Source organism: Astyanax mexicanus, chromosome 16, assembly GCF_023375975.1.
Source record: "Astyanax mexicanus isolate ESR-SI-001 chromosome 16, AstMex3_surface, whole genome shotgun sequence".
NCBI classification, from domain to species: domain Eukaryota; kingdom Metazoa; phylum Chordata; class Actinopteri; order Characiformes; family Acestrorhamphidae; genus Astyanax; species Astyanax mexicanus.
Window position 1 is genome coordinate 8978593 of NC_064423.1, and position 13087 is coordinate 8991679.

Consider the following 13087-nt stretch of genomic DNA (forward strand, 5'->3'; position numbering starts at 1 on the left):
TTATATTCAATTCAATTGAATTAAATTCTCATCTATTTATACAACACTTTTCACAAAGAACTGTGTGACACAGCAGCTTTGCAGAGATACATGGCCACAACCCATCTCGCAACTCATACTCTCCTGGTCGGGACTAGCGCAACATATAACACAAGAACAGGAGAGCAATAAGATAGTTAAGAGTAATGTCTTCATTGAGAGCAGGACAGTATTGCAGTGAGAAACAGCGTAGTGGAGAGCGATGGGCAGCACTTGGAAGGAACAGTAGGAACAGAAACATCTCAATACACAAGAAAACAGAAAGTAAGGAAAGATAAAAGGGGGGTAAGAAGAATTGTGGTAATTACTGATGAGTTCACACAGAGGGAAGAGCCTGTTCCAGGGGAAGGCAAGCACCAGCACCCAACCATGAATGGACTTGTGCGACTATTAAGCAGACAGCAGGGGCTTTTTTATGTCTAATTCTTTAAGGATTTATTTTATTTTTAGTTTAGTTTCTAATGGTAAACTGGTCAGCGTTTGTCCGATGGTGGTCAGGAATAAATGAGGCATAGGGGGGTGATGATTAGTGCATTAACAGATGTGCAACAGTCTACGAAATGCTCCTGTATGGTAGGCATTTCCAAATGATTCAGAAGCTGGAAGACACATTCATTGTTGCTACAAACACACACTTTCAGCAACAAGGTGGTGTGTGTGCTTTGTCTCTGTGACAACACTGTGCTATAAAGGGAAGTGTATTCATCATTGTCAGTGAGATCCTGAGAGCTGAGAAGGAGCTTGTGGGAGGTGAGGTCCTGCTGAGATCCACAGGCTGACCTTAACTCACCTCCTCTGCAGCAGACTGGTCAACAGAGGACCTTTTCTTAAATGTACTCTATAACACAATTACACACTTTTACCCACATATAAACTTATAAAAGTGAGTATACACCTAACATTTTACTATACCTATTGCGGCCCGTTTCCTTTTTTGGAGTGGCCCGCGAGGTATTTTAAAAATAGAATGAAAGTTGGCCCGCTGTTAAGCAGGTTTTTATAATGTGAGATTCAAAGTTTGAACGCTAGGTGTCAGAAACAGGCCAAAGAGTCTTAAAGCGGCGAGATTGCAGTTGTAGCACAGAAAAACGGGCCAAAGAGTCTAAAAGCGGAGAGGGTGCGCAGTTGTAGCGCAGAAAAACGAGCCAAAGAGTCTAAAAGCAGAGAGAATGCTCAGTTATAGCGCTGAAAAACGGGCCAAAGAGTCTAAAAGCGGAGAGAGTGCTCAGTTATAGCGCTGAAATACAGACCAAAGAGTCTAAAAGCAGAGAGAGTGCGCAGTTGTAGCGCAAAAAAACGAGCCACAGAGTCTACAAGCGGAGAGAGTGCTCAGTTATAGCGCTGAAAAACGGGCCAAAGAGTCTAAAAGCGGAGAGAGTGCTCAGTTATAGCACTGAATAAAGGGCCAAAGAGTCTAAAAGCGGAGAGGGTGCGCAGTTGTAGCGCAGAAAAACGAGCCAAAGAGTCTAAAAGCGGAGAGAATGCTCAGTTATAGCGCTGAAAAACGGGCCAAAGAGTCTAAAAGCGGAGAGAGTGCTCAGTTATAGCGCTGAAATACAGACCAAAGAGTCTAAAAGCAGAGAGAGTGCGCAGTTGTAGCGCAAAAAAACGAGCCACAGAGTCTACAAGCGGAGAGAGTGCTCAATTATAGCGCTGAAAAACAGACCAAAGAGTCTAAAAGCAGAGAGAGTGCGCAGGTGTAGCGCAGAAAAACGAGCCAAAGAGTCTAAAAGAGGAGAGAGTGCTCAGTTATAGCGCTGAAAAACGGGCCAAAGAGTCTAAAAGCGGAGAGAGTGCTCAGTTATAGCACTGAATAAAGGGCCAAAGAGTCTAAAAGCGGAGAGGGTATGCAGTTGTAGTGCAGAAAAACGGGCCAAGGAGTCTAAAAGTGGAGAGAGTGCGCAGTTGTAGTGCAATAATTTTGTTTCTCACATCCTTAGAGAGTTATTTGCCATGAGGTGCCATGCTAAATATCCAGAACACGAAACACCAAATTTAACACACCTCCCTTGGGGAGCAACAACACAACTGGGCAAATTTGGAGATGTACACTGTGAGGTGTACTCAGCTAAATAAATTTACATGACTGTGTGTTGACTTATTTTCAGGAGAAATTTGATCACTCAAAACATTAAAACCACTTGCCCAGTATTGCAAAGCTCCCCTTCCCTGTGCTGCCATAACTGTTCTGACCCATGTGGGTATGGACTTTATGAGACTTCTCAAGGTGTTCTGTGGTTCCTGGCAACAAGACAAACATTACAGCAGATCATTTAAGTCCTGTAAGTTGTGAAGTGGGCGGAGCCTCCACGGTCATCACTGAGTCTTAGGTGCCCATTATACTGTCTCGGGTTCACTGGTTGACCTTCCTTGGACACTGTTGGTATACTGACCACTGCATACCGGAAACAGCCCACAACAAACCAACTTTAGGAATCAACTGCTCACTCGCTGCCTAATATATACCACTGTCTGACAGGTGCCACTGAAACCAGAGAGGGAAAAGAAGAGAGAGAGAAAAAAAAAAAAAGAATAAGAGAGAGCGAGCGAGAGCGAGAGAGGGAGGGACAAGAGGGCAATGGATGAAGCGTATGGCTGTCACGACACACACACACACACACACAGCGAGCTGGAGGATGACAGGAACATGTCAGAGGGAAATGAGAGAGCGAGTGGGTGAGCGTGGGCGAACGAGAGAAAAACACACACCAAATAGGCTGCAGGCGAGGCATCAATATGCAGCTCCATTTACACCATAAACACACACACACATACACACTCCATTAAATTTCTATACATAACTAATCACTATTAATCTAAACTGTACTGTAATCTAATAACTGTAATACTACAAAACTAAACTTCTAAGAATACACTGTTATTGACCACTTTACTGTCAAGCAGCACTGAATACAATTCTTTATAATTGTATAAATCAAATTAATACTCAGAAAAAAAATTAACTCTGGATATTAATACTTAAATTTTATTATTAAAGCTTTGTGCTAAATATTAATATGATTTTAAATTCATGCTGCATATTTTTGTGTAATTACTGCTACATTTTGGATATGAATTGTTGATTTTTATGTTTTCAGAAATCTATTCTTGATATTAATGTGATTAGATGTGGGTGTAGAGGAGTGTGATGGAGGTGCGGTCGGTCTGATCTCCACAGAGACAGATGGTGGTGGAGAGGTCAGAGCGTTTGCACGACGGGTCTCTGCGCTATTTAAAGCTGTGTCTCACCTGTAGGCCAGGTACCACACAGCTCCCCTCACGGACCTGCCGGCCAATCAGGAGCTTCTCTCAGACTCCATCTTAAAGTGGCCAGAGAGGGGAAGCACAAGGTAGGTGTTTCTAATAAAGTGGCCACAGTGAGGGGAAGCACAAAACAGGTGTTTCTAATAAAGTGCCCACAGAGAGTGGAAGCACAAGGGAAGTGTTTCTAATAAAGTGGCCACAGTGAGTGGAATCACAAAACAGATGTTTATAATAAAGTGGCCACAGTGAGTGGAATCACAAGGGAGGTGTTTCTAATAAAGTGGCCACAGTGAGGGAAAGCACAAGGTAGGTGTTTCTAATAAAGTGGCCACAGTGAGGGAAAGCACAAGGTAGGTGTTTCTAATAAAGTGGCCACAGTGAGGGGAAGCACAAGGTAGGTGTTTCTAATAAAGTGGCCACAATAAGTGGAAGCACAAGTAAGGTGTTTCTAATAAAGTGGCCACAGTGATTGGAAGCACAAAACAGGTGTTTCTAATAAAGTGGCCACAGTGAGGGGAAGCACAAGGAAGGTGTTTCTAGTAAAGTGGCCACAGTGAGGAGAAGCACAAGCGAGGTGTTTCTAATAAAGTGGCCACAGTGAGGGGAAGCACAAGCTAGGTGTTTCTGATAAAGTGGCCACAGTGAGAGAAAGCACAAAACAGGTGTTTCTAATAAAGTGGCCACAGTGAGGGGAAGAACAAGGAAGGTGTTTCTAATAAAGTGGCCACATTGAGGGGAAGCACAAGCTAGGTGTTTCTGATAAAGTGGCCACAGTGAGGGAAAGCACATGCGAGATGTTTCTAACAAAGTGGCCAGTCAGTGAGGAAAAGCACAAGGTATGTGTTTCTAATAAAGTGGCCACAGAGAGTGGAAGCACAAGGTAGGTGTTTCTAATAAAGTGGCCACAGTGAGTGGAATCACAAGGGAGGTGTTTCTAATAAAGTGGCCACAGTGAGGGGAAGCACAAAACAGATGTTTCAAATAAAGTGGCCATTCAGTAAGGGGAAGCACAAGGAAGGTGTTTCTAATAAAATGGACACATTGAGGGGAGGCACAAGCGAGGTGTTTCTGATAAAGTGGCCACAGTGAGGGGAAGCACAAAACAAATTTTTCAAATAAAGTGGCCAGTCAGTGAGGAAAAGCACAAGGTATGTGTTTCTAATAAAGTGGCCACAGTGAGGGAAAGCACAAGGTAGGTGTTTCTAATGAAGTGGCCACAATAAGTGGAAGCACAAGTAAGGTGTTTCTAATAATGTGGCCACAGAGGGTGGTGTTTCTAATAAAGTGGCCACAGTGGTTTATGATTCAGCTGGTGGTGAGGTTCTGTCATATGCTGTATGTTTTACAGCTTTATTAAGTATTCAGAAAGGCCAGCTGTGGGTCAGAGGCCTGAAAATAGTAAAATGGGTTTATAATGTTCCAGATATTGTTATAATATTTCAAAAAGACATGATGCAGCAGGCTGGCTGTGTGGCTGTGTTGCCCCCTGGAGGACAATTATTATTTATGCAGCTCAGATTCTTTTTAGTTTGTCGTTCGGATCTTTTCGATAAATCTATAATACAACATTTTATATTTTCACAACTTTGCACAAATTGTAGACTACTGACTTGCTAATTATTCGATGAATATCACATGGTGGAATGCATAATGTGTTTTTATTTATTTATTGAAGATGTAATGACAGCCATCTCCCCAGTGCCTTTACCTGACATGCAGCCCCATAACATCAATGACTTTGAAAATTTGCATGTTCTCTTCAGGCAGTAATCTCATTGAAACGGCACCAAACAAAAGTTCCAGCATTCTCACCTTTCCCAATGCAGATTCGCGACTTGGTGCAACAGCTCTCCAAGGTGTGATCACTCCTTTTTAGATGCAGACTAACGAGCAGATCTAATTTGATGCAGGTGTTAGTTTTGGGAATTAAAATTTACAGGGTGATCCCATAATATTTCCCTCAAAATTAAGTGATTCCATAATTTCTTCCCTCTGCTTGGTCTAAATAATTAACCGTTACTGCAAGAAAGTTGCCATTTTAAATGACATTAGTTTTGTGTCATGTCTGTGATCTGCTTTTTTTCTACAAAATTAAACAACTGAATCAACATCCTCCGAGGCCAGTGATTCCATAATTTTTGCCAGGGGTTGTAGGTTGGGTAGCAGCTCCTGCTGGTGGAGGGAGTCTGATACACTGCAGCCACCCATATCCTACAGTTTGTCCAAATTTCTGTGAGCACCCCTTTTTAACACACACACACACACACACACACACACACACACACACACAGTCTCGTCCTGCAAATAGAACAGGACTGTCTAATGCCAGGCATGGATTAGCTAGAGGGGTACTGATATGTGGAGCAGTAAAACTGTGTTCTCTGGAATGATTGAGCTGCATCCAATACTAATGGATAAGATGAGTTGGGAAGTTTGGGATGAGATGGGGTGGTAATCATCATCCAACATCCTGATCTTACTAACACACTGAACATGCTGAATTTAATCAATCCCTCATAGCAATGCCCCAAAAAACATTTTTTTTGGATAGCAGACCTTATAGTGTATAGTGAAATAGACAGTCTTTTTTTACAGCAAGCAATTTAGAAAAACAGACATTAGTCATTGATAAGCATACCTTTTAATATACTACTATATAGTTTCATATCATAATTACTGTACACAATCAATAAAAGAAATAATAAGAATTATAATAGTCACTTTCTCTCAGATATCAACAGCGAAACTGCACCACTCAGCTCAGAGCAGTCACACAGATTTACACATTCCTTTAATCTAAAACAGGAAATTAATTTATTTTTTAACTGATCTGCATTTTGTTGACAAATGTGAGCATTAAGGAACAATTTGGCCAAATATGCTAAATGCTGCTAATAAGAAACAGAAGCTAGTAGCCATCAATTAGCATTAGCTCATTATGCTATTTAGCATATTCCTTTTAACATATTTGTCCAAACTACCCCTTTAATAGGGTTCTGATTGGCAAGGCATCTTAACCTTGTACTGGCACCCCCTGGAGTTGACAGGACAGTAAGTTGACAGGCTTCACTGGCTTTTATCGAGGTACTCCAGGTTTGGTGCATCCAGCCTCTGCTCCATCTGTCTGTTTTTTGTGAACTCCTTCAGCAGATCCATTACATCTCCCTGATACACATCTGGAGTCGGCATCGCTTCTGCAACAGCAACAAAAAAAAAAAACAGTCAATCATAACAATAAAACCTAAAATTGTGTAGATCCTGCTCGTACTGCCAAAACAGCTCTGACCCAAAGCAGATCCTTTAGAGAAAAATTATGTAGCATTTTGCTTTAAAACAACAGCTTTAAATTCATGATGGTGCTCCAATGACATTTACTAAGGAGAATAGTGTTTTCAGTGATCCACGCAGAAGTTTCTGCACTATGTAACTCAGGTAAATGCTTGAGAGAACAGTGTAACACGGTGTGTTTACTGTTATAAAACCCTATAACATTCCTCTACTGCCTCAGTCCACTTCTTAGAGATGCATGGGTTAGAGTTGGCTCAAATTGCAATTTAAACTTTAGGAATAACAGAGACAGTATTCTCCCTATTATAATCATTGGAGTCTCAAAATAAATCCGAAGCTGATGTTTTAAAAAGGAATGCACTGGAATAAATGATTTGGGGCTGGATATAAAACAAAATGAATTTATGAATAATTCCTAATAGAGCAAAGTAAAAAAGCCTACATAAATTTTGAGCTGACCAGTTGTCCTTACTTTTTGGTGCTAGGGACTACTACTTTATACTAGGAACACCCCACAAGTCCTGACAAATGTCTGAAGATTTTCTGACCCAGTCATCTGAGTATTTTCTCTGCTATTGACAGGTGAACTTCAAGAACAGACTTTTCACTTTTTGCATAATATATCAACTCCTTGACAGATGTCATTAGAACTAGATAATCAAATGTTATTTACTTTACCTAACAGTGACTTTAATGCTATGAAAGCACTGAGATAACCTGATGAGTCAATGCTTGCATGATTGAAGAGCTCTGGACATTATGTACACACAATATAAGCACACCCAATTACACTCACTGTACACCATATATTTCTCACCTGTAGCCCAGTAGTAGATGTCCCAGTCGTTGCTCGGCTCATTGATGAGCCTGTCATACTGACGGAGCTGAGCTTCACTCATGCTCTCCAGATACTGCTTAGCAAAAATACTGAAAAAACAGAGAGGAGAAAAGAGTGTAAGTTTCAGGGTTTTGAGGAATGAAAGTGTAAGTTTCAGGGTTATGTATTTAATGAAAATCATTACAATTATAAAAAATATATATATTTCAAAGCCAGAGCCGTAGATGCTTTGCATTGTCACCAGGTTTGATAAAGCTGCTCATTATTGAGTGAATCAAACTGATCTTTTAAGAGCTACATAACACAGTTCTGTACTTTTACAATGAACTACTGCAATACCCAAGTACAAATAATGGTTAATACTTTAAAATTTCTACTTAAGTGCAGAGCTTAAAGAACACTTCAGCTTCTACTCAAGTCACTTTTTTTGAAGCCTGGGTCTCTAATACTTTATACAGCTCTGAAAGTGTGGCAATACTAGGGCTGGGGCGGTATTGATTTTTTATAACCGCGGTAAAAAACTAACGCATCACCGCGATATTGCGGTTAACCGCGAGACCGCAAATTTATTGGTAACAAATCTTTATTCTTCAAACCATACAGCCTACATACAACTTCTACATAAACCATAAATACAGCATAACAAGTGAACATATGCTGCCTGTATAATTCGTCATTGTACAGCTAACCTGTCTTTTTCCGTGCAGACTTTTTGAAGGAGGAGCTTGTCCGCCTCCCCCTTCTCCATCCATAGATCTATTTTAGGGCTGGCCCGAATAGCGGTTTTGAGCTCAGGATATTCGGCAGTAATTGGTAGCGAATATTCTAATATTCGTTTAAAAAAAAAAGACGAATTAATCCACAGCAAAATTTTCCACTGACCCCCGGCCCCGAAAAAAATATATTTCTCACCCCTTTCCTCGGGCCGTTCGGGCTCAAGGCTCAAGAAGTCTGTGATAGGCGTCTGTTTTTTTTTTATTCACACTCTTCTTATTTCTCATTAAATATCTACTAGATACAGATTATATCTGTACAGTATCATTTATTTCACTTCCCTCCTGAATATTTGGAGTGCATTATGTATCCTTATGTTGTGTAGTTATGTAGTTTTCACCCCAGAATTTCTGCTGCTGCCCAGGCTTCGGCTGCATCGCAGGGCAGGAGCGCAGCTGCGTTACGGCTATTTCGTTTGAATTGTGCAGTGCAGAGTATTACAGATTTTGTATTTTTGCACTTGGGCTATTAGCTCAATATTAAATATTTCGTTTGTTTATAAATTATTTTATATTCTTAAACCATGTTAAATTATATTCGATTGGAGGAAATTAATTCAGACATCATTTCTTTTTTGTCCCGTTACCGTTCCGCAAAAAAAATCCTTCTTTTAATCCCGCATCAGCCCGCCACATACACAGTTTTGCCGCACCTGCCCCGCGGTCCTAAATAAATTTAATAAATTACATTTAGTGCTTAAAATTAAAAAAAATATTTATTAAAACCGCGCGCGGTCACGTTTCTTACCACATTACAAAAAAAAAATCGGTGTGTGTGTGCGCGTGTCGGTCCATTCTCCGCTCCTTTTTTGTGCTTAGGGTTTTTTTTGTTGCGTGCATGAGAATCACTGCGTGATTATTACAATTTTCTTAACTATTTATTAATGTGCTCCCACATCCTCTGGATTGATTAAACTCCTGTTCCCGCCAATAACAATTCAGTTCTGTCTGTGCCGCAAGATATCCTGACGGGACCCGCGTCATATAATATGTTGATTAAAATGTCGTGACGTTAAGAAATCGGCTCGCAAGAGACAACCGACCAAAAAAAAGACATTAGTTCCATTTTAAAATAATAGAAACCTGTCCTTTATGTTTGACAATTTTTGTTTCACTTTACGTGTCCTTACTCATCTGAAGTTTATTTATCTGAACTGAGTTTCATATGGTTATATTTGTAGCGGTTCTGAACTCAGTTCCGCGTGCTGTGAAAGAGACAAGGCGCAGCGCATTTTACCTCAGACTTGGTCAGATAACAACATTTCAGTAAAGATGGTGGTTATAGTTTTATATCATTGCTTTGCTGTTTGAACTACACTTCAACCAACCTTACTATTTTTACCAAGACTGAGGCGCAATGCCGCGCGTTCTCCGCGGTGCTCACGCAGAACAGCCAGCAGCCAGACAATGAATTAATATATTTTACTTTCTCAAAATGTGACCACGGAACACCTTACATGGCTCTATGGTTTACCTTGAGGTGGGTGAATTAGTTTGATGTGTTGGCGAGAGGTGCAGACACCACTTTCCGGCAAATCTTGCAGATGATTCTCTTCTGTTCTGAGTCTTTTTCTTCCTTTTTTCTCAACTTACTGAGCCTGCCCTGTAGCTTCCATTTCCGAGCCAATATTAGTGCTGCTAATCTTCACTCTCTTCAGCAGCCTCAATGGAGACGAAGTGAGCAGGACCTCAATGAGTACCACGCACCGCGTTTTGCTTAACCCATTCGCTGCCGCGCCAGTGCAGCTGCAGCACAGATAAATGACAAAAAATTTTATATTCGATATTATGAATTTTGAGATCGTTTGACACCAATATCTATCGCGATCAAAATATATTTGATATATTGCACAGCCCTATAGTGTAGGACTTACACTTGACATATTAATACTGAATTCACCACAGTTGTGCTTATATGGAGCATTTTACTACCGCTCAAAACGCAGTCAATCAGATTTGACAGCCATAAAAAAATGCGGTAATGACGGTAATGAGCTCATCACCGCGGTGACGTCCCATAACCGCGGTATTGCGGTAATAAAATTATCGTCACAGCCCTAGGCAATACAGTACAAATATTTTATTTTATTAATTATAGTGAGAGTGCCAGTTCAAGTGCCACTATGGGTGAGAGTACCAGTGAGTGCCAGTATGAGTGCCAGTGCCAGTATTAGTGTGAATGAGAGTGCCAGTATGTATATGAGTGCCAGTGCCAGTTTAAGTGAGTAAAAGTGGCAGTATTAATGTAAGTGAGAGTGCAAGTGTCAGTGTGAGTGAGAATGCGAGTGCCAGTATGAGTGTGTGAGAGTGCCAGTATGAGTGAGAGTGCCAGTGCAAGTGCCAGCAAGAACATGAAAGAATATGAGTGGCAATATAAATGTGAGTTAAAATGCCAAAGTGAGTGCGAGTGCCAGTATGAGTGTAATAGTGCCAGGGCGAGTGCCAATGGGAGTGCAAAAGTGCCAGTATAAATGTGAGTGAGAGTGCCAGTATGAGTGTGGGTGAGAGTGCCAGTATGAGTTCAAGTGCCAGTGTGAGTTCAAGTGCCAGTAGAAATGCGAGTGCCAGTGCGAGTGCCTGTGTGTCTGACCTGAGGAGGATGCAGTTCTCCAGCATGCCTCTCTTTCGGCTCTCGTACAGCAGACGCTTTCTCTTGATGTCCAGAGACTCGTCTTTTCTCTCCTGCCACGGCGGCAGGGGGATCTCTATCAGATTAGGTTCTGGAGCATCACCCCGGTACCCCCGGGTCACCACTGCTGCTGTGACAGGAGACCGAAGGGACGTCCGGCAAACAGCACAGAGCATCTGAAAACGATCAACATCAGTACTGTTCTACAGGATTACTGTAGTGAGAATGTGATTACCGTCAGTAAAAATTGAATGTTCAATATTTAACTCAAATCTATGGTTACATTTATTTTAATTTAAGTCAGAAAGTTTCATTTAATGCACTCTCAAAATCACATCTGTTCTTCGGTGATGATTCTTGAAACGTTACATGCTGCAGCGTCTCAAAACGCACACCCCAACAATTCAATCACTGCAGTTTACTGTATTAATGCTGTAATGTTGGTACTCTATGTAAGGCATTATACCTTTTACTGTTCTACCAGAATCATTTGCCTGTTTTTTAATGTATCAGAGTTACAGAACAATACATTGTGCCCTAATGTTTTCCTGCTTCAGCCTTGTAGTCCTTGTTACGATGCTTGCCAAACTCCCATACAGGGAGACACAAAGACACCGGGTAGTGCAATTGAGTAGTGGATGGAGGTACCATGCTGACATAGAAGTTCATTCAAACTGTGATTTATTTACATGCAGTGAAAAATACAAAACACAAAGACTGAATAAAGAAAACCAAACTTTTCTGGAGTCCCACTGTCTGAAACATTTAATGTTTTCCAAGTGACCAACACAGCTGATCAAACTAACATTGCATTACTGAGGTAATGATGTTTAAAAACAGGAAAAGCATTGATTGAAGCAAGATGTGCAGAGCAGTGGGCTCCCAGGACCAGTGCCCGGTTGCTTTAAGTATAAACCTTAAGGAAGAATTTCCCCTTAGCTAAGGGGATCACTTAAGTGTGTTGTATAAAATCCTTCAGACAAGTCACTAATCTAAAGGGAACTGGAAGAGGATTTACTGCAGTAAAGCTCAACTGTAAACATAGCCACTTACTAGCTGTAACAACCCTCTAAAAATTAATTTCATTATTATTTTCAATATGAATACATCCCTCAGAAATAAACATCACCCAGTTATTAATTGAGGTTTGTTGGTCCCGTAAATAATTATATTTGAATAAGCTGTTGATTGACTTTGTTCATCACTTAAGGGATTATTTAGGGGAAATTTGATCATTTAGGAAACATTTAAGGGTTTATGATTATTTCCCTTAAGAAAACACTTTTTTTGTTTGTTTTTTTTCTGCAACACACTGGTCTTTAAAGTGTCGTTTAGGGCAATCTTAAGGGAAACAGTAAACCTGTTTTATGCAACCGGGAACAGGAGCGCTGTTCTTTACTATGCACTTTATGGGTGTTGTAGTTTTTAGCAGGACCGGCTCACCTTCACCCACGTTGAAATGTCTCAATCTGAAAACTACAATTTGGAAATCGCGAAATTAAACCAAAAATGAACTTTATATTAAAGCAGAAAGTGAATGATGTTGACCTTAAACAGTGATACGGGTAGACTGGAATTTCGACTGAAATATTATGATCTAATATGCTTCTAAAAATTAGTCTAAAGAACACAGCTAGAGGACAATTTCACAACAGAGCTAGTGCTAGCTTGCCATGCTAACTGGCTAACACTCGCTACAGTGACCTTAACACGGCTTCCCTTTCAAAACACAGCAGCAGCTAGCTCACTGTGGAGAGTTCAAACACTCTTAATAAAATTAATTTATTTACACTTTACACACAGCTTACTAGTAGCTAACTAGTTAACTAAACTAGCTAACTAGAAGCACCCCAAAAGACAGAGCGCTACACCAGTATCACTTAGCTCTAAACCTACATTACTTAACCTGCACTCATCCCTTTATACTTTACACAAATGTAATGTCACTGATAATGTAATATATGTTAAATTGACTCCCATATAATCCAATATAAAGTACTCACTCTCCTTGTCAGTGCGGAAGAAAACATCGCGAGTGTAAAAGTCAGTAAAATCCAGCTGGCAGGACTCAAACACAACACGCTCGAGTTCAGCACGCGCTATTTCCTTCCCACCCGTTTTCAGGAACGCTCCACCTGCCCTGCGCTTCAATTGGTCAACCAGATCCCGCCATTGTGTTGCGATTGGCTGACTCTTCGCGCTTATAAGCAATTTATCCAATAGTAGCGTAGAAGGGGTGGGGTTTATATAATACAG

The 13087-nt window shown here is 40.8% G+C and overlaps 1 protein-coding gene across 1 annotated transcript; it reads right to left on the reverse strand.

Moving 5' to 3' along the window:
• Positions 1-5925: 5925 nt before the first annotated feature.
• sdhaf2 (succinate dehydrogenase complex assembly factor 2) lies at positions 5926-12958 on the reverse strand. Its single transcript, XM_007260235.4, has 4 exons — positions 12835-12958; positions 10793-11007; positions 7409-7518; positions 5926-6497 (listed from the first exon to the last, which is right to left on the reverse strand). The coding sequence occupies exons 1-4, from the start codon at positions 12859-12861 to the stop codon at positions 6370-6372; spliced, it is 480 nt and encodes a 159-aa protein (XP_007260297.1). The 5' UTR covers positions 12862-12958; the 3' UTR covers positions 5926-6369.
• Between the last annotated feature and the right edge of the window lie 129 nt (positions 12959-13087).